Source organism: Podarcis cretensis (genome assembly GCF_951804945.1).
Source record: "Podarcis cretensis genome assembly, chromosome: 13".
NCBI lineage: Eukaryota > Metazoa > Chordata > Lepidosauria > Squamata > Lacertidae > Podarcis > Podarcis cretensis.
In genome coordinates, this window is record NC_137182.1 from 5,199,438 (window position 1) to 5,218,584 (window position 19,147).

The 19,147-nt window shown below is 42.7% G+C and overlaps 1 protein-coding gene across 2 annotated transcripts in view; it reads left to right on the forward strand.

Moving 5' to 3' along the window:
• Positions 1-2,047: 2,047 nt before the first annotated feature.
• The window catches only part of TMEM245 (transmembrane protein 245), a 74,227-nt gene continuing 57,127 nt past the window's right edge, over positions 2,048-19,147 (forward strand). For both annotated transcript variants that reach the window (XM_079949443.1, XM_079949444.1), the window contains exons 1-2: positions 2,048-2,608; positions 18,034-18,151. In XM_079949443.1, coding sequence (XP_079805569.1) covers positions 2,063-2,608; positions 18,034-18,151 — 664 coding nt within the window. In that variant the 5' untranslated portion in view covers positions 2,048-2,062. The remainder of the gene's footprint in view (positions 2,609-18,033; positions 18,152-19,147) is intronic.

Below are 19,147 nucleotides of genomic sequence, written 5' to 3' on the forward strand. Positions count from 1 at the left end.
GAATGGCAATCCAAGTTATTTGAGTACATAGCAAGGATGACACAGAAGATTAGGAATCAGAAAAATGAAAAATTTATTAGTGACTGGAGTAAATTCATTACATATATAGAAACAAACTTAGGAAATATCAAAATTACAGTAGGTATAACATAAAGTCTGAGAGGTATAGAAGACGGTAAAATGACACCGCAGGAAGATAACGTAGGAGTAGAGCTCAAACTGTGATGGAGGGAAGTCAATTAAAACTGACATGTATATGTCTTTTTCTTTTATATGTTTGATTGATGATGTTGCTTGTGTTTTTTTTTTTCTTCTTCTTTCTTGTTTTGTATGTATTCTTTTTTCCTTTTGTTTGTTTGTTTGTTTGTTTTGAAAAAGAGCTTAAAAAAAAAAAAAAAAGACCTGGCTGGAACAGAAAGCTATTCATGTGGCTCTAGAAAGATCCCAAGCGTACACTAGGTTGGCCTTTCTAGGACAGCTGTTCCATAAAAGCCCTCTCCCTGGTTATTGCCCATCTTACTTCTTCAATCAATGTCCTTTAAACCTTAGGGTTAATCCAAGGATGGAGTCTGTGAGTTGGGTCTCTTGCTCAACCTACTAAGGTGCAAACATTAAGCATTGCAATATACACTGGTCCAGCAGGTGGCAGCAGCAATCTCTGGTAAAGGTAAAGGTACCCCTGCCCGTACGGGCCAGTCTTGACAGACTCTGGGGTTGTGCGCCCATCTCACTTAAGAGGCCAGGGGCCAGCGCTGTCCGGAGACACTTCCGGGTCACGTGGCCAGCGTGACATCGCTGCTCTGGCCAGAGCCAGAGCCAGAGCCGCACACGGAAACGCCGTTTACCTTCCCGCTGGTAAGCGGTCCCTATTTATCTACTTGCACCCGGAGGTGCTTTCGAACTGCTAGGTTGGCAGGCGCTGGGACCGAGCAGCAGGAGCGCACCCCGCCGCAGGGATTCGAACCGCCGACCTTTCGATCGGCAAGCCCTAGGCGCTGAGGCTTTAACCCACAGCGCCACCTGCGTCCCCTTACCAGCAATCTCTGGTAAGACCTCCCAAATCAACTGAGCAAGTTGCAATATTATTTGCAATAACTGAGCAGATTGCAGTAGTCTGACCAGCAGCTGTTAACAGAAAGGGTGTGTACCTACAATTTTGCCCATGGTATGATTATTTTCCACCTAGTCATTTTGATACGTTGGCACCCTATTTGCAAATTTTAACAATTCCAAAATACTGACGTGCTTTCACTTACGCAATATTAAATATACTGCCTTCAGCTGTACTTGAGGGTCGATTTCAAAAATTTCCACTGGAAAAACATTGATGCCCATGTGGAGATGGCAGTACTGAATCAGTAGCTCGTGTGCTACTAGCTTGCTCTCTTTATAAAGATTTGAGGAGTAAGGTTATTACCCCTCTACTACTACCCATACTCAACCATTGCTGTGTCCCAGCAGATTAAGATAACCAGGTGACAGCAAAAACTGATGTCAGATATCAGTCAGTAGAGCATAAGACTCTTAAACTCAGGGTCCTGGGTTGGAGCCCCATGTTGAGCAAAGGATTCCTTGGTTGGCCTAAATGACCCTCTTGGGTCCTTCCAATTTTCTATGAATTTGTTTTTTTTAAAAAGCAAGTTATTTTTAAAAAAGGCTTCCCACACAGCTATCTGCACGCATGCTCCGCCTGTACGTAATTGGCATAATAAAAGCAACAAATCAGAAGCACAAAAGGGAATGCCTATTGGCGTGAATGGGAACCCAGGCTCCCCTGCTAAGACTGCATTTCCCATGCCACAACCTGGGAGAATGAAAAAAGAACTACATCTCCCAGCATCCCCCGCGGGCTCCAGCCAAAGCCGCGCCCTAAGAAAAAAGAACTACATCTCCCAGCAGGCGCTGCAGGCTCCAGCCGAAACCACGACCCGGGAGAAGAAAAAGAACAGCGTCTCCCAGCGCCTGAGGGGAAAAGGAAACACTACAGCCCCCAGCATCCTCCGCGGCCCCTTCCTCTGAGGCGGCCCCTCAGCCGCGGTCCGGCGTCGCCGGCGCCTTGCCCATGGCCGAGAGCGGGGACCGCGGCGGCGGCGGCGGCGGCTCGCCGAGCCCGGAGCCGGCGGCGAGCCCCGGCCGGCCGCCTCCCGCGCTGCCGCTGCCCCGCCTGGAGAAGCCCCTGCGGCAGGCCTTCTACAACACGGGCGCGCTGGTGCTGGCGGGGCTGTGCTGCGGCGCGGCGGTGCTGGTCTACTTCATCCTGGAGGCCTTCCTGCGGCCGCTGCTGTGGGCCGCGCTGTGCGGGACCTTCCTGCACCCCTTCAAGAGCTCCCTGACGGCGCTGGGCCGGGCCTGGCTGCGCCGCCTGCGCCGCTCCGGGGCGCCCGTGCTGCCCGCCGCGCTGCTGCTGCCGCTCTGCTTCGCCAACGCCGCCGCCGAGGCGCTGGGCCGCCAGCTGCTCCGCCGGAGGAGGCTCCTGCTGCTGCTGGGCGCCGGCGGGCCCGCGCTCTACGGCTGCTACGCGCTCGGGGCCTCGCTCGGGGCCCGCGCCGCGCTCGCCCAGGCCGCCGGGGTCATCGGCGCCGGGCTGGACTGCTTCAGCAGCCTCTGGGTGAGTGGGGGGCGGGGGGGCGGAGGGGAAGAGAGCCTCCGGGGCATGTGCAGAGCGCGTGGGTCGCATCCCAGGTCGGGTTCCCCCAGCCCTCTAAAGCGCGCCCGCCCACACACCTCGGTTCGGACAAGAGGATGCGGCTTCCCGCAAAGTGGTTTGGGGTTGCCCTTTGGTGGACTGGGTTACGCCAGGAAGGAAGAGGGGGAAGCTGATTTAAGTTTCCCATTGAGAATGCTTCACACCTACACGGTGGTGCAAAACTGACTACTAAACCAGATTAGGTAAAGTGACCCCTCACCATTAGGTCCAATCGTGGCCGACTCAAGATCAAGATGAGGGGCAGCAAAGTGCCAATAGGTAACAGGTCCAGAAGAAGAGATCTCAGTAACAACTCCCTTTTTAGGTGCCCACTTTCCAGCGGTTGCTTGTCCTTCAACTGCTGCAGTTAGCTCACAAGAATTGTAAAAGGTAAAGGTACCCCTGACCGTTAGGTCCAGTCGCGGACAACTCTGGGGTTGCGGCGCTCATCTCGCTTTATTGGCCGAGGGAGCCGGCGTACACCGTTTACCTTCCTGCCAGAGCGGTACCTATTTATCTACTTGCACTTTGACGTGCTTTCGAACTGCTATGTTGGCAGGAGCAGGGACTGAGCAACGGGAGCTCACCCCATTGCGGGGATTCGAACTGCCAACCTTCTGATCGACAAGCCCTAGGCTCTGTGGTTTAACCCACAGCGCCACAGATTTCTTTTAAGCAAATAGGCTGCTATTTGCACGCCCACCCCTGGTTGGGACAAGAGAATGTGGCTTTGGCAGGGTGAATTGATTTAAACTAGCAAGAAGAAAGAGCAATACGTTTTTAGACACCTAAACTGTGACTGCTAAACCAGATTAATTCACAACAAAGCTAGTATTGTTTACATGATTTCATCTTTCCAGGCTTTACATCACTTCTCATACTGTATGTACATTTCACATGCTTTCCTTGTTTACCTAGAAAGCATGTGTCTTTGAACTATTAGGCTGTGTGGTTGGTAGGAATGTAGGAACACTGGATAATTTTGTTTTCTTTCCTGTGTTACTCTTTTTGTTTCACTCAGCCTTGGCCCTGACTCAAAATAAAGCAGCAAACAAGAATTAAACACTCATGGTCGATAAGTAGGGTGGTTAGATGACGAAAACCTGGGGTCCTTGAGCTTTAATGGATGTGGAAAAGGGAATTTCAGCAGGTGTAGCTTTCATGCTCTTGTGATAGATCACAGCACAATTTGATAGTTAACTGAAAAGGTGTGACAGAAGGGCTTGGGATAAACATAGAATATGTAAACTGTACCCTGAATAATGAATTGCAGTCACTGGAACATATCTAAGATAATTTCAAGAAGGTGCAGATCCCAGGATAGGTTGACTTACAGCAGTGTGCACAGGGCTTTAATTGAGTGTTGGCTCTGCACTAGAACCTGTCCAGTTTCAGCACCTAGGAGATGTGACATGATGGGGAATTTTGTGGGCGATCTCCCACATCTTGAATATTTAATCGCAGCCACTTGGAACTGCGCCCACAGAAAGGATAAAGGATGCAGCTTCTAGGAAAGCTTGAATCCTAGCAATAGGGCTTCATTTGAGCTGGGGCTACATTCTGGAACTTGCCTTTAACAGAGCCTCCCTTCCCTCCTCTGTTCAAATGTGTTTATTGTCTCCCCTATTTTCAAAAAGCCATCCTTTGATGTATCCTCCCTCTCTTCTGCCCTCATAGAATCATAGAGTTGGAAGAGACCACAAGGGCCATCGAGTCCAACCCCCTGCCAAGCAGGAAACACCATCAGAGCACTCCTGACATATGGTTGTCAAGCCTCTGCTTAAAGACCTCCAAAGAAGGAGACTCCACCACACTCCTTGGCAGCAAATTCCACTGTCAAACAGCTCTTACTGTCAGGAAGTTCTTCCTAATGTTTAGGTGGAATCTTCTTTCTTGTAGTTTGGAACCATTGCTCGGTGTCCGCTTCTCTGGAGCAGCAGAAAACAACCTTTCTCCCTCCTCTATGTGACATCCTTTTATATGTTTGAACATGGCTATCATATCACCCCTTAACCTCCTCTTCTCCAGGCTAAACATGCCCAGCTCCTTTAGCCGTTCCTCATAAGGCATCGTTTCCAGGCCTTTGACCATTTTGGTTGCCCTCCTCTGGACACGTTCCAGTTTGTCAGTGTCCTTCTTGAACTGTGGTGCCCAGAACTGGACACAGTACTCCAGGTGAGGTCTGACCAGAGCAGAATACAGTGGCACTATTACTTCCCTTGATCTAGATGCTATACTCCTATTGATGCAGCCCAGAATTGCATTGGCTTTTTTAGCTGCCGCGTCACACTGTTGGCTCATGTCAAGTTTGTGGTCAACCAAGACTCCTAGATCCTTTTCACATGTACTGTTCTCAAGCCAGGTGTCACCCATCTTGTATTTGTGCCTCTCATTTTTTTTTGCCCAAGTGCAATACTTTACATTTCTCCCTATTAAAATTCATCTTGTTTGTTTTGGCCCAGTTCTCTAATCTGTCAAGGTCGTTTTGAAGTGTGATCCTGTCCTCTGGGGTGTTAGCCACCCCTCCCAGTTTGGTGTCATCTGCAAATTTGATCAAGATGCACTTGAGTCCATCATCCAAGTCGTTGATAAAGATGTTGAATAAGACCGGGCCCAAGACAGAACCCTGTGGCACCCCACTAGTCACTCTTCTCTTTTACTTTCCTTCTAACTCAGATCTTGATTTTTTTCAGTCTGATATCTACTCCCTGGATTCTGTTGAAACTACACTCACAAAAACTCTATTCTGCCCTCATTGTTTACATTTATGCTGTCTTTGATACAGTTTATCGCTCTCCTGCTTGGTTCCTTTTATGCCTTGGTCTAGGTTTCTATGGTTCTGTCTTGATACGGTTCTTTTCCCTACCAGTTTAGGCTGAGGTCCTAACCTCACTTATCTGGAAGTAAGCCCCACTTAATTCAGTAGGACTTACTTTTGAGTAGACATGGTAAGAATTGAGCTGTTAATCATTCTTTCAGTGTTTTCTTATTTTTTCAATTTATATACCACCCTTTATCAAAAGATCTCATGGTGGTTTACAACATTAGAAACAATACATCAGTGCATAGTAAAAAGCATACTGACAGACAGATTAATAGTAAAATAATCACACTTTCACAGACCGTAGATTATTTAATAGCCATAGGCCTAGGTAAAGAGGACTGTTTTTGCCTGGTGTCCAAAGACATGTAATGATGGCGCCAGGTGAGCCTCTTTGGGGAAAGCATTTCAGAGTCACGTAGTCACAACAGAAAAGGCTCATCCTTGGTGTTTTTTTCTCTGCTGAAGTCACTTGGGATTTGTTTTTGGCCCTCAGCACACTATTTCTGGTTGATGGTATCAACACTCACTGCTTTCTGTGCCACATATGGATGACATCCAGCCTTACCTTTCTACTCCTGAACTGTCTCCCTTTCTTCAGTCCTGCATCTCCAGCTGACTCTCTGATCATCACATGCTTTTTGATCATTTCAGTATGCCCAAAGCCAAACTTTTAATCTCCCTTCCCAAGTCCTACTCACTCTTACGCTCCTTTATCCATTGACAAAGTTACAATCTACTCTGATGAACAGTCATGAACAGCTTTATGGCTGAGTCCTCCTTGTTTCTTGGGTTCAGTCTGTTACCGAGTAGGGCTGCGCAATAAATTGCCATTTTATTGAATACTGGTATAGAAATAACATCATGATAAGTGTTTCAACAAGGCCATATACTGGTGAACCAGAGGTGGAGACTTGACAACTTCCCAGGGGGTAGGTTGGCAGAAGGTTGGCGGTTCGAATCCCCACGATAGGGTGAGCTCCTGTTCCTCTGTCCCAGCTCCTGCCAACCTAGCAGTTTGAAAGCACACCAAAAAAAAAAGAAGTGCAAGTAGATAAATAGGTACTGCTCCGGCGGAAAGAGCCCCAGCCGTGTGGATGCGGAACGCCGCTTTTCGGGTTTTTATTGTTTAAGAGCCCGGAGTGACGAAACCGCTAGCATCAAAGGGGAAACAACGATCCTGCATTACGATGCCTCAGGCTCCCCCTGAAGAAGGCGACGGACCTCCAAAACCATAAGTGCGGAACCCTTAGTGTGAGTAGCTGCTTCTTACTTCAAAAACTTTGAAAATACACTAAGAGAACGTCAGATGTTAGAAGATTCAACTTTGGGAGTTTATCTCGATCAGAGGCTTAAAATGGCGCTGGCTTTTAAGTAGCAAGGAGGTGGTAGGAAGTCTTTTTTCCGCTTGACTGTGTGAGCTATAAAGCCATTAGGCAATTAACTTGTGAGCTATAAAGCCATAAAGCCATAAAGTAATTATCTTGGACCTTTTGAGTTACAAAGCAAATATTTTGGACTTTTAGAGTAACGAACATAAAAAAAATTAAAAAGCCTGAAATATCTCACAGCCACGGACTTCTATTCAAAGGAGCTGCCAAGATTTAAAAAAAACAGTCTGACATCGAGCCTCTTCAAGACGGGACCTTTGCAGGTTTAAACAGAGAAAAAGATCTGTTTATACGAACTGCCTGTAAAAGTATTTGGGAGAAGGACCTGAAAGAAAGATATGAAAGTCCTGAAAGAACTGGCTGGGAACATGGTCCAAGTATAAAAGAACTGTAATGGAAAAAGCCTTTAATTTGTGAACATCTGAGGACACGGAAGAGAGGCGCTTTTAAGATTCTTTTAAGACTCTTACTGCTAAGATAAAACTTTAAGAAACAAAAGTATAATCACTCGCTGTATAAAATCCTCTTATTTACTACATATATTATTTAGTGTTCCTTTCTCCCTCCCCTTTGTGCTTCCCAGTCACCCCTCCTTATCTCTCCACCCTCTGCTTCCCCCCCTCGTTTTTTCTTTAGAATATTTATCCTCCTTGCCTTTCTTCCTTCTCTCTCCCCTCTAATGTAAAAATTTAACTCAACTAAAAACATATTTAATTCATTCTTACACTCATTTTTTACATTTTGGCTATGGAAGGATTCGGAACTATCTGAACCATCTGAACAACATTTGAACTGGTCGCCTTGTAAGTTGCCAGATAAAACCTCCGCGTTAGAAGATAAGAAACTGTGGATAGAAAGTTATTGGAATTTGGACACAGAGTCTCCAGAGTGCAAAAACCCAACATAACCTCTGGAAATTGGATTAAGCCAATCAAGTGGCTGAAAGTTCTGGAACATAGAAAGACTATTCAATTCCCCCTGGACTACAAAAGAAGGACACTATATTTGATCTTTGCCTACATCCTTCTAATTTTGGCTAACCCTCTCGGTCTTTAAAACAACTATACTAACATACTAACTAAACTTTGAGTATTTAACAACAAAAGGTTTTTGAAAACGTAAGTGAAGTGAATAGTGGAAATAGGTATACTGAATTAAGAAAACGAAAGGTTTTGAAAGGGGGGAAACAAAAAAGAGGTTCAAAAAACAAAAAACAAAAGATAAAATTATAAAAAGAAAAAAAGGAAAAATAAAATAAATAAGATTGTGAGCCCCTTTGGGGAGAGAGAAACAACCCATAGGATGTCGGGGAAAGATACAAAAAAAACCGGAGGTACCCCGGTGGAAAGGAAGGTATCCCGGCATGAGGAGGTCAAAGATTTAGACATTCTATGGTTAAAAATCAAAGAAGAATTCAAGCAAAGGGAAGTACACATGGAAAACAAATTAGGAGAACTGCAGGAGCAAATAGATAACAAAATAGAAAGTGTTGTAGGGGAACTGACGAAAAAGATACAAGATCTCACAGTCAAATCAAAAATATTTGAAGAATCAAATAAAAGAACACAGAAAGATTTGAGGGACCAAAAGAAAGAAACTGAGAGGTTAAAGGATGAAATAAAAAGTTTAAATAAAACACAAGATCAACTGTGGGACAATCTAGCTATGACAGAACTGCGCCAAAAATATCTTAATTTAAAATTCAGAGGGATAGTAGAAGAAGCAAATGAAAATATAAGGGAAAGAATAGTCAAAGAACTTGCAAAATGGTTACAGATGGAAGAAGAGCAAGTAGCATATACTATAGAGAATGCCTTCAGAATAAGAGGGAAACCACAACAAAACAAATCAAAAAAAACCCCTGGAGATTGCTTGGTAATTTTTAATACCATTGAAATGAAGAATACAATATTAAAAACGAGCTTTAAAAGAAAGTTAGTGATTGGAGACCGTCCAATCATTATTTTCAAAGAAATTCCAGTTAGGATTCTCCGCAAAAGGGAAGGATATACTCAGCTGACAAGTGTGTTGAAAAGAAATGCAATCCAATATAAATGGGAATTCCCAGAAGGGGTTTCTTTCTATTACAAGAATAAAAAATTCAAGTTGACAGATAAACTTGAAGCAGAAAAGTTCCTGAGAAGATACGAAAAAGATCTGGGTAGAGAGGAGGCAAGACAGCAAGGAGGTGACCTGGTTGTGGGGGGGGGGCAGGGGGGGACGGAGCCGGGGGTGGGGGTGGGGGGTCAGAGGAGGAAACGGAGGATTCAAAGTCGGAGGAAGAAGAAGAAGGAGAAGGCAGAAAATCTAAAAGAAGGAATAATACCAGATTATAAAGCAGAAATAAGGATAAAGTGAACCTAGCAATAACCCAAAATGTCTCTTAAGTTTTTTTCGTGGAATGTGAACGGCTTTAACGATAAGCCCAAGAGAAATAAATTTGAAAAGATTATAAAGAAAAAAAACATTGATGTCATTTGTTGCCAAGAAACCCATGTTGCTAAAAAACACAAGCATATTCTAATAAATAAAAGGTTGGGAATAGAATTCATTAATTCAGATTCTAAGAAAAAGAGAGGAGTAGTAATTTCTGCGAAAGAGAAATTAGAACCCAAACAAATATGCAAAGATGAGGAAGGAAGAATCTTAGGAATCCAAATTAATTACCAGGGAGAGAGAATAAATGTGGTAACAGTCTATGCCCCAAACTCAAATAGAATGGAGTTTTTTAAAAAATTGGAACAACTTTTATTAGATTTAGATAACAACAAACTAGTCCTACTTGGAGATTTAAACGCGGTGCCGACACCAGAATTAGATAGAAACACAAGGAAAAAAAATTTAAACCAAGGGAAATTACCAAAATCGTTTAATGATTTGGAAGAAAATCTGGACTTAATAGATATATGGAGATATAGAAACCCCACAACGAAACAATTTACCCACTTCTCTGAACCACACCAGAGTTGGAGCAGACTGGATCAAATATGGATTTCGAGAGAATTAGTAATAAGAACGGAGAGATGTGAAATTTTACCCAGAACTTTATCGGATCACAGCCCAATAACATTACAATTAAAATGGAAGACCCAAGGTCTGTACAGATGGAGAATGAATGACTACCTATTTGAAAAAGAAGAAGTGATCGAAAAAGCAAAAGCCACTATAAAAGATTATTTTGCTTTAAATATTAACAAAGAGACTGGAATAGATATAGTATGGGATGCCAGTAAGGCAGTGTTAAGGGGTCTTCTGATACAACAAAACTCCCAAAGAAAAAAGGCTAAGGAAAGAAAAAAAGAAGAATTAATCCTTCAACTGAAAGAATGTGAAAAAAATATGATAAAAAATCCAAAAGATGATTGCCATAAGCAACAATATAAAATGCTCCAAACACAATATTCAACATTAATAAGCCAAGAGGTTGAATGGGGAATAAAGTTAATGAAACAAAAGTTCTTCGAATCAGCAAATAAAATTGGAAAATTTCTGGCGTGGCAACTGAGGAAAAGAAGAAAATGTAGCATCATAAACAAAATAAAAGTAGATGACCAAGTTCTGGAAGATCCCAAAATAATAAAAAAGCACTTCCTTAAATTTTATATGAACTTATACAAAAGAGAAAAAGAAGATTTAACGAACATTATAAAATACCTAGAAGAAAATAGTCCAAAAAAAATAACAGAAGAAGAAAGAACCGCCTTAAACAGACCCATAAAAATAGAGGAAATTCGAGAAGCGATCAAGAGGATGAAATTAGGAAAAGCCCCAGGACCAGATGGTTTATCAGCTAAATATTACAAGGTCCTAGAGGAATATATAACACCAGTACTATGTGATGTTATGAATGAGATATTAAGAGGAGGGAAAATGCCAACATCCTGGAAAGAAGCCTACATTACCTTGATCCCAAAACCAGATTCAGATAAACTTAATATTAAGAATTACAGACCGATTTCACTACTGAACAATGATTATAAAATCTTTGCAGACATAATGGCACATAGACTTAAAAAATGTTTAATTAGCCTTATACACAGTGATCAGGCCGGCTTCCTTCCTAATAGACAAATAAAAGACAACATCAGACATACAATAGACATTATTGAATATCTAGAATGTCATAACGAAATCCCTGCCGCTTTAATGTTCGTTGACGCCGAGAAGGCTTTCGATAATGTCTCCTGGGGTTTTCTAATAAAATGTCTGGAAAAAACAGGGATAGAGGGCACATTCCTAGAAGGAGTTAGAGCAATATACACACAACAAAGAGCCAGATTAATTATAAATAACAACCTGACAGAACAGTTTGAAATAGCAAAAGGTACTCGACAGGGGTGCCCTCTATCACCGCTGCTGTTTATCATAGTCTTAGAGACAATTACAAATAAGATAAGGACAACCCCAGAGATCCGTGGTATAAAAATCGGCGCGAATGAACATAAATTGAAAACATATGCAGATGACCTTATGTTGTCATTGGAAGAACCAAAGGAGAGCATCGGCAAAGTCATAAAATTACTAGAAGAATTTGGAAAACTATCGGGATTTAAATTGAACAAAGAAAAAACCAAAATAATGACTAAAAATATGAAAGAAGACATCATAAATGAGCTTGAAAGACAAACTGGAATTAAAATAACCAAAAAAGTAAAATATCTTGGAATTTGGATAACTATGAAAAATATAAATTTGATGGAAAATAATTATAAGAAAACATGGAAAGAGATAATGAAGGACTTGGATATATGGAACAGATTACACCTCTCGTGGTTGGGCAGAATGGCGGCAATTAAAATGAGTTTATTACCCAAATTACTCTTCTTATTCCAGAACATTCCAATAATTAGGGGAATTGCAATTTTTAAAGAATGGCAGAGACTACTTTCCAAATTTATTTGGCAGGGAAAAAGACCCAGAATTAAATTTAAATTGCTTACAGACCAAAGAGATAGGGGGGGTCTTGCGGTCCCAAATCTGAGGTTATATTATGAGGCCGCATGTCTTTGTTGGGTAAAAGACTGGATCGTCATAAAAAATAGAGAGATGTTAGATCTAGAGGGGTTTAACTTAAGATTCGGTTGGCACGCTTATCTATGGCGAGATAAGGGAAGGGTTCATAAAGGTTTTTCTAATCATATTTTCAGAGGGCCACTATTGGAAGTCTGGGAAAGGAATAAAAAATTGCTGGAGCAGAAGACACCCTGGTGGCTATCACCAATTGATATTTTAACAATTAAAAAATTAAACATTGAGGGGGAACGATGGACGTATGAGGACTTATTAACCAAAACAGAATCCGGGTGGAGGATTAGACCATACGAAGAAATAAAAAATAAGTTGACTGGTTGGATTCAATATCATCAAATAAATTCTATGTGGACGGAAGATAAAAAGATTGGAATAAATGAGAAAAAATCTAGATTCCAGATTGAAATAATAGAAAGTAAAACAAAATTACTATCAAAAATGTATAACCAGTTGCTTGAGTGGGACACCAAGGATGAGGAAGTAAAGGAGGTGATGGTGAGGTGGGCGGTAGATCTAGGGTATAATATTGAGTTTGATAAATGGAAGGCTTTATGGTGTAAAGATATGAACTTTTCAGCATGCACGACACTTAAGGAAAATATGTACAAGATGATGTACAGATGGTACATAACGCCGATAAAATTGCATAAAATTTATAGAACAGGCGACAAACTGTGTTGGAAATGTAAGAGTAAAGAGGGCGAATTTATTCACATGTGGTGGACGTGCGAGATTCTCAAAAAATTCTGGGAATCTATCTATAATGAATTAAAAAAAAATTTCAAATATACGTTTGTTAAAAAACCTGAAACCTTCCTGCTGGGGATAATTGGCAAAGATATTAAAGAAGAAGATAGAACCCTTCTTCAATACGCAACAGCGGCCGCTAGAACCCTCATAGCACAGTACTGGAAAACAGCATTAAAGGAGTGGCAATTTAAATTAATGGATTACTTAGAATTGGCAAAATTGACTCAGAAAATAAGAAATCAAAAAAGTACAAAATTTAGTAATGAATGGGATAAATTTAGAATATATATGGAAATAGAGACAAGGGGAAAATCAAAATGTTAATCAGAAATATAGATGTATTTTTTTTAAAAAAAAATCACAGTAGGCATGAGATAACGCTTACTACGTTATAAATTTTATTTTGGAATAGATACAGCAGAAAGATAATTAAGATAACATTATCCGAAATCGAGATAAAGGGAAGTCGATCAATGTTGTTGTAAAATTAATGTTGTGTTGTTTAAGTTGTAAAATTAATGTTGTGTTGTTAAAGTTGTGTTGTTTATGTTGTACGTATTTTATGTTCTTTTTCTTTTCTTTTTTTCTTTTCTTTTTATGTTTATTTCATTTACCTTTGTCTGTTGTATGTCTGTGAAATATAGTTATGCAAAACTTAATAAAAATATTTAAAAAAAAAAGAAAAAAGAAAAAAAAGATAAATAGGTACTGCTCCGGCGGAAAGGTAAATGGCGTTTCCGTGCGCTGCTCTGGTTTTGGTGTTCCGTTGCGCCAGAAGCGGCTTAGTCATGCTGGCCACATGACCCGGAAAAACTGTCTGCAGACAAACGCCTGGTCTCTTGGCCTGTAAAGCAAGATGAGCGCCACAAACCCAGAGTCATCTGCAACTGGACTTAACTGTCCGGGGTCCTTTACCGTTATCTTTTTGCTTGCTTGCCCTCCCTCTTTCCCTTTGATAAAAAGGGAGAGATTGATGGCTTTTGGGGGGACCGTTCTGGGGGGGAGGTGGAATGGAGTGGAGAAGATTTAGCTGGCTGCCTTATGCTGAAATTGGAGCTTGGGTACTATGTGAGAATGATGGGGAGGGTGTTTTTCGGTAAGCAGTGAAAGCAAATGCGTGTCTACTCACAAGTAAGCCCTACTGAATTCAATGGGGCTTACTCCCAGGAAAGCAGAAGTAAGTTTAGTTGAACTCAGTAGGGCTTATGCATGCATAGATTCCATTTAGACCTCGTGAATGGGGAAGCAGATGCTACTTGCCTAGTAAATCACTTAAACTACTCTTAAATTAGTTGAAAATATTTTAAATATATGGAAGTTTATTTAATATTATTTAATCTACTGGGGAGGTACGGCAAGGCCCTCTGCTGCTGCGGGGAAGCGCGGCACACCCTCTGCCACTGCAGGGAGGTGCAGCAAGGCTCTCTGTCGCCATGGGGAAGCCCAGCAAGGTTCTCCACCACCACAGATATATATCATGATATGTCAAGATATTGTGATGTTTAGCTGTTGATATATCATGATGTTGAAAACCAGGTATCAACCAAGGCATGCTGCTGCTTCCTTTTTCTCTTGCAAAAAAATGACTCTTCCTCTGTAGACTTCTTGGACTACTGCAATATTCCTCTGGTCTTGGTTCCCCCGCATCTAACAGATGCCCCTCTCTTGTCATTTTGATGTTGTGAGCCTCTCCTTAAACCCTACACTGACTTCCAGTCTTTGCCCTTCAGAGCCGTCCTTGGCCCTTCCTCCTAATCATTGTGCTGTTGCATTCTGACGCACCCCTCCCTGTATCCTTTTCTCCAGCTTTGCCATCTTCAGCCACCTGGAGGTCTGCTACCTCAAAGAGCTCACTCCTTTGTTGTCCCATAAGCTTAGAACTGCCTCCCTGTATACCAGCATCATGCTGTTTTATTTACATCTCTCAAATCCCTTCTCAAACCCCACTTTTCTGTGAAGACTGGATCAGTCCCTAGTATTATTATAATTATTATTATTAATAATAATTAATAATAATTTATTATTTATACCCCACCCATCTGGCTGGGCTTCTCCAGCCACTCTGGGCAGCTTCCCACAAAATATTAAAAATACATTAAAACAACAGTCACTATACTTCCCTAAACTTCCTGTGCCCTTCTGTAAGTGTAACTGTCAGTGCTTAAATGGCTCTTGGTCCCAGGTAAGCATGGGCAGGATTGCAGCTTGAAACAGTTGCTCTTTATCCTGTTGTTTCACCGTACTTCTTCTCCCTTTCTCTGTAGTTTCCTCTGTGTTGAATTTAGGTTATAGCTTCCTTGGGGCAGGGGCCTGTCTTTGAAGCACTATCCTCACTGTGGCCACTATACAAATAATAATTGCTTACTCTGAGAGTAAGTCAGAAAATGCAGTGTCTAGGAGAACTTGGACCCTTTTCAGAAATGAACAACAGGGCAGTGTGGGGCTGTCGCTCCCACGTCAGAAGAGGAGGAGGAGCCTTTTCTTGCTAGAGCTGATGCATTACGCAGAATGAGGTGGTAGAATGAAGTGATATATTTTTGTGCCACTTGAGACTGAAGATTTACCGTATTTTTCACCCAATAGGACGCGGAAAATGAAATGGGGAAAATGAAGGGAAAATCTGTGTGCGTCCTATGGGGCGAATACAGGCTTTCGCTGAAGCTTGGAGAGCGAGAGGGGTCGGTGCGCACTGACCCCTTTCGCTCTCCAGGCTTCAGGAAGCTATCAGCAAGCCTGGAGAGCCCGAGGGAGTTCCCGCAGGGCTCCCTAGGCTGCGGATAGCAGCCTGCCGCCCGGCGCGCGGGGCGCCCTGAAGCAGAGTGCCCCTTGCGCCGGGCAGACATCCGCAGCCTGGGGAGCCCTGCGGGAGTTCCCATAGGGCTCCCTAGGCTGCAGATAGCAGCCTGACGCCCGGCGTGCAGGGTGCCCTGAAGCAGAGCGCCCCTCGCGCCGGGCAGACATCCGCAGCGAGGGGAGCCCTGCAGGAGCTCCCCGCAGGGCTCCCCACGCAGCAGATAGCCTACCGCCCGGCGCGCAGGGCGCCCTGAAGCAGAGCGCCCTCGTGCCGGGCAGACATCCGCAGCGAGGGGAGCCCTGCGGGAGTTCCCGTAGGGCTCCCAAGGCTGCGAATAGCAGCCTGCTGCCCGGCGCGCAGGGCGCCCTGAAGTAGAGCACCCTGCGTGCCGGGCAGATATCCGCAGCCTGGGTAGCCCTACGGGAGTTCCCGCAGAGCTCCCTAGGCTGCGGATAGCAGCCTGCTGCACGGCGCGCGGGGTGCGCTGAAGCAGGGCGCCCCACGCTTCGGGCAGACATTGGCCAGCCCCACAAGCTTGGGGACAGCGGGGAGGCGCAGCGCCGCCATACCGCTGTTCCCCGACCTGGTTTGGGGGGGAAATAAAAGAATTCCCCCCCCCTATATTCCCCCCCAAAAAACTAGGTGCGTCCTATGGGACAAAAAATACGGTAATTTGCACCATGCTTGTAGTAAACAAGTATGTGAAAGGGAGAAGAGGTTGCTGAAGCTTTTTCTGGTGTGTTACTTTACTATATTCAGGGAGTTTCTTACACTGGTGAATATATCATAATGCACCGCTCCACGCCCAATCTACATTCTGAACTAATAAAGTGGGAAATCCCTCTTCATTCTGTGCAACATGTAGATCATAACTTACTGTGTCATACGGCATAAGATCACTGCTCAATTCACACAGCCCTGAAATAAAGACTTGTAGATATGTGTACTGTTTCAGTACATCCCTCTTTTGCACATGTAAAATATCTGTTTCTTAAGGGGTACAAACATTTTACAACAACATGCAGTTTGTGTTTTTGTAATATATGTCTGACACTTGTAATTAGAGGTCATTGTAAACCTAAAGTTATGAAGCATGCTGAAGAGTGAAATCTTTTAAGCATTTGCCCAACTGACATCAAGGTTGGCAGTACTTGGCATTCTTGGGGGGGGGATTCTTGTCACTAGTGACATATGGCAGGTCCTGTTAATGTTTCTATTGGTTCTACCATCAGGAAGGATTAGAGCATGTGTTAGTGTCTTATTGCTGTGCTTAGTATTTTTATAGTCTTTTATATTGATGAAGTCCTTTGTTGCTTTCACTGCCTTTTCTTAGTTAGCATGATACATTTTGGGAATTGTAACAGGAACTTTTGTGAGAGTTCCTGAAGACTCTGTGGCATTAATTTCACTCCCTTATGTTGTTTCAAAATGAATAGCGATCACTAACAAAACAGTACTTGGGTTTTGGTTCTTCAAAATGACTACTTGTTCCCATTAAACTAGAAAACATAGGGAAGCACAGTAACAAAAAGCTGGATCCAATATATAATACTGGATATATAGGATTTATGCCTATATCAGGGATGGCCAGAGGTTGCACCATCTTAAAGAAAACCTTCAGTTATAGAGTAAGCACTTGGGCACAGCCAGGAAGTCTCATATAAAATGCAAAGAGGAGAAGTAGTAGGGCCAGGCAATATATTGATATATCGTCCAAAACTGGTTTGAAGTCCATATCATGATATTGGTTTCGTATTTTTTGACCTGGCAATATATCGTGAATCATGGTGTGGGTATGCTTGTGTATGTGCCTGCTATGCAGAAATCACAATGTGGGGAAAACCGTGAAGCCAGCCAATGCCTCTAAATAGTTCCATCCTTATTTCAGATGTCGTGATATATCTGTATATCACAGTGTTGAAAACCATATACAGTGGTGCCCCGCAAGACGAATGCCTCGCAAGACGAAAAACCCGCTAGACGAAAGGGTTTTCCGTTTTGGAGGCGCTTTGCAAAATGAATTTCCCTATGGGCATGCTTCACAAGACGAAATGTCTTGCGAGTTTTTCCAACTTTCCCCCCTTTCCCCCCTTTTTCTAAGCCGCTAAGCCGCTTATCTGCTTATCCGCTAAGCTGATAAACTGCTAAAAGCCGCTAAGCCACTAATAGCACTAATCCGCTAAGCCATCAATGGGCTTGCTTCGCAAGACGAAAAAACCGCTAGACGAAGAGAATCGCGGAACGGATTCTTTTCGTCTTGCGAGGCACCACTGTATCACCCAGCCCTAAAGTATGGAATAGCTCATCAATTAAAACCACAGAACATCTTTTCCTTTCCATTATAGGCAAAATTCTTGTTGTATCTTGATTTTTTAAAAAAGAGACAAGGCTGCTAGGGACTTTAAAAAGCTATTTGGATTGAAGGAAGCCCATGGTTTGTTTGTTTTTTTAATGTAATCTGTTTTTATTCTGCTTAATAATTAAAGTTGCAGTTGGGCAGCTAGCTTGGGTTTGCCAGGGATGAGTACTGATAGCTGTTTTATTCCCTTTTCCTGTTAAGATATGGACCTTGATAGCAGGCTATTTATTGACTGTATTATTCAAGTGGAACCCAAGCACTGAACGTTACTTGAGAACAATCTCTGTTCCTGTTTGGATTCTACTGCTCTTCCATTTGGGTGAGTAATCTCATAAAAATATTTATTTCATTTGTTTGTTGTTTTTCAGGACTTGGCTATAAAGTATTTCTATAGATTTCTGAAAGAGATGTCAAGCTTGTACCAACAATACTTTGCATTCAATTAAGTGTGATAATGATTCAGTTACTGGCTGTAGGTGAAGAGGACCAATCATCGTATGCTTACCTTCTATTTTGCATACAGAGAATTCAGCACCAACCCTTCCTCACAGTTGACATTTAAGGCCCCAAGCAACACTTAAACCAATTTTCAGTGAAGCAGACAAAAGACCTCCCATTTCAAATACGTTATAGAATACCTTGAATTAAAACTTAATTAAAATAAATAGGGTTTATTCACAAATATGCACTAGTAAACCGATTCATGCTGGCCTTGCAAATTGGGGTTATAAATTAAGGTTTGGTCATGGTTTTGCATTGTATCTGAACCATGCCTGGAATCCAGTTGTAATGGGAAACCATGGTTTCATTCTGTGAATGAATCTGCTGGAACCTCAGGGTTCCATGCTCCCATCTTCTTTTTCTTGTGCTAGAGGAGGAGTTCAAAAGCTCCCACTTCCACTTGCAAACTAACCACAGTTCCCTGTGACATCTAAACTCAGCAAGCTGGTTTGTTGAAACTACAGTTAGTGAGAATAAGTGAGGATCAAACCATGGTTCAGATCCAGATCTCACTAACCAAGGGAGAATTATTGGGCTGTCTTTGTTTTTGTTTTCATTATATGATTTTTGTTTTTTATGTTGTGAACTGCCCTGAGATCTACAGGTATAGCTAGGGTGGTGTACAAATTTAATAAACAAACAAACAATAGTTCAACCACAAATTTCTATGTTCAATTTGTGGTAAAACTGGAAGCTTTCACTCTGCTCTGATATGTGAAAGAAGAGGGAGGAATGTGAGAGCCCAAGGGCAACCAGATTCTGTGGACCTACAACTTCTAGACAGCATGGCCAGTTCAGTGGAAGTCCTAGTCTA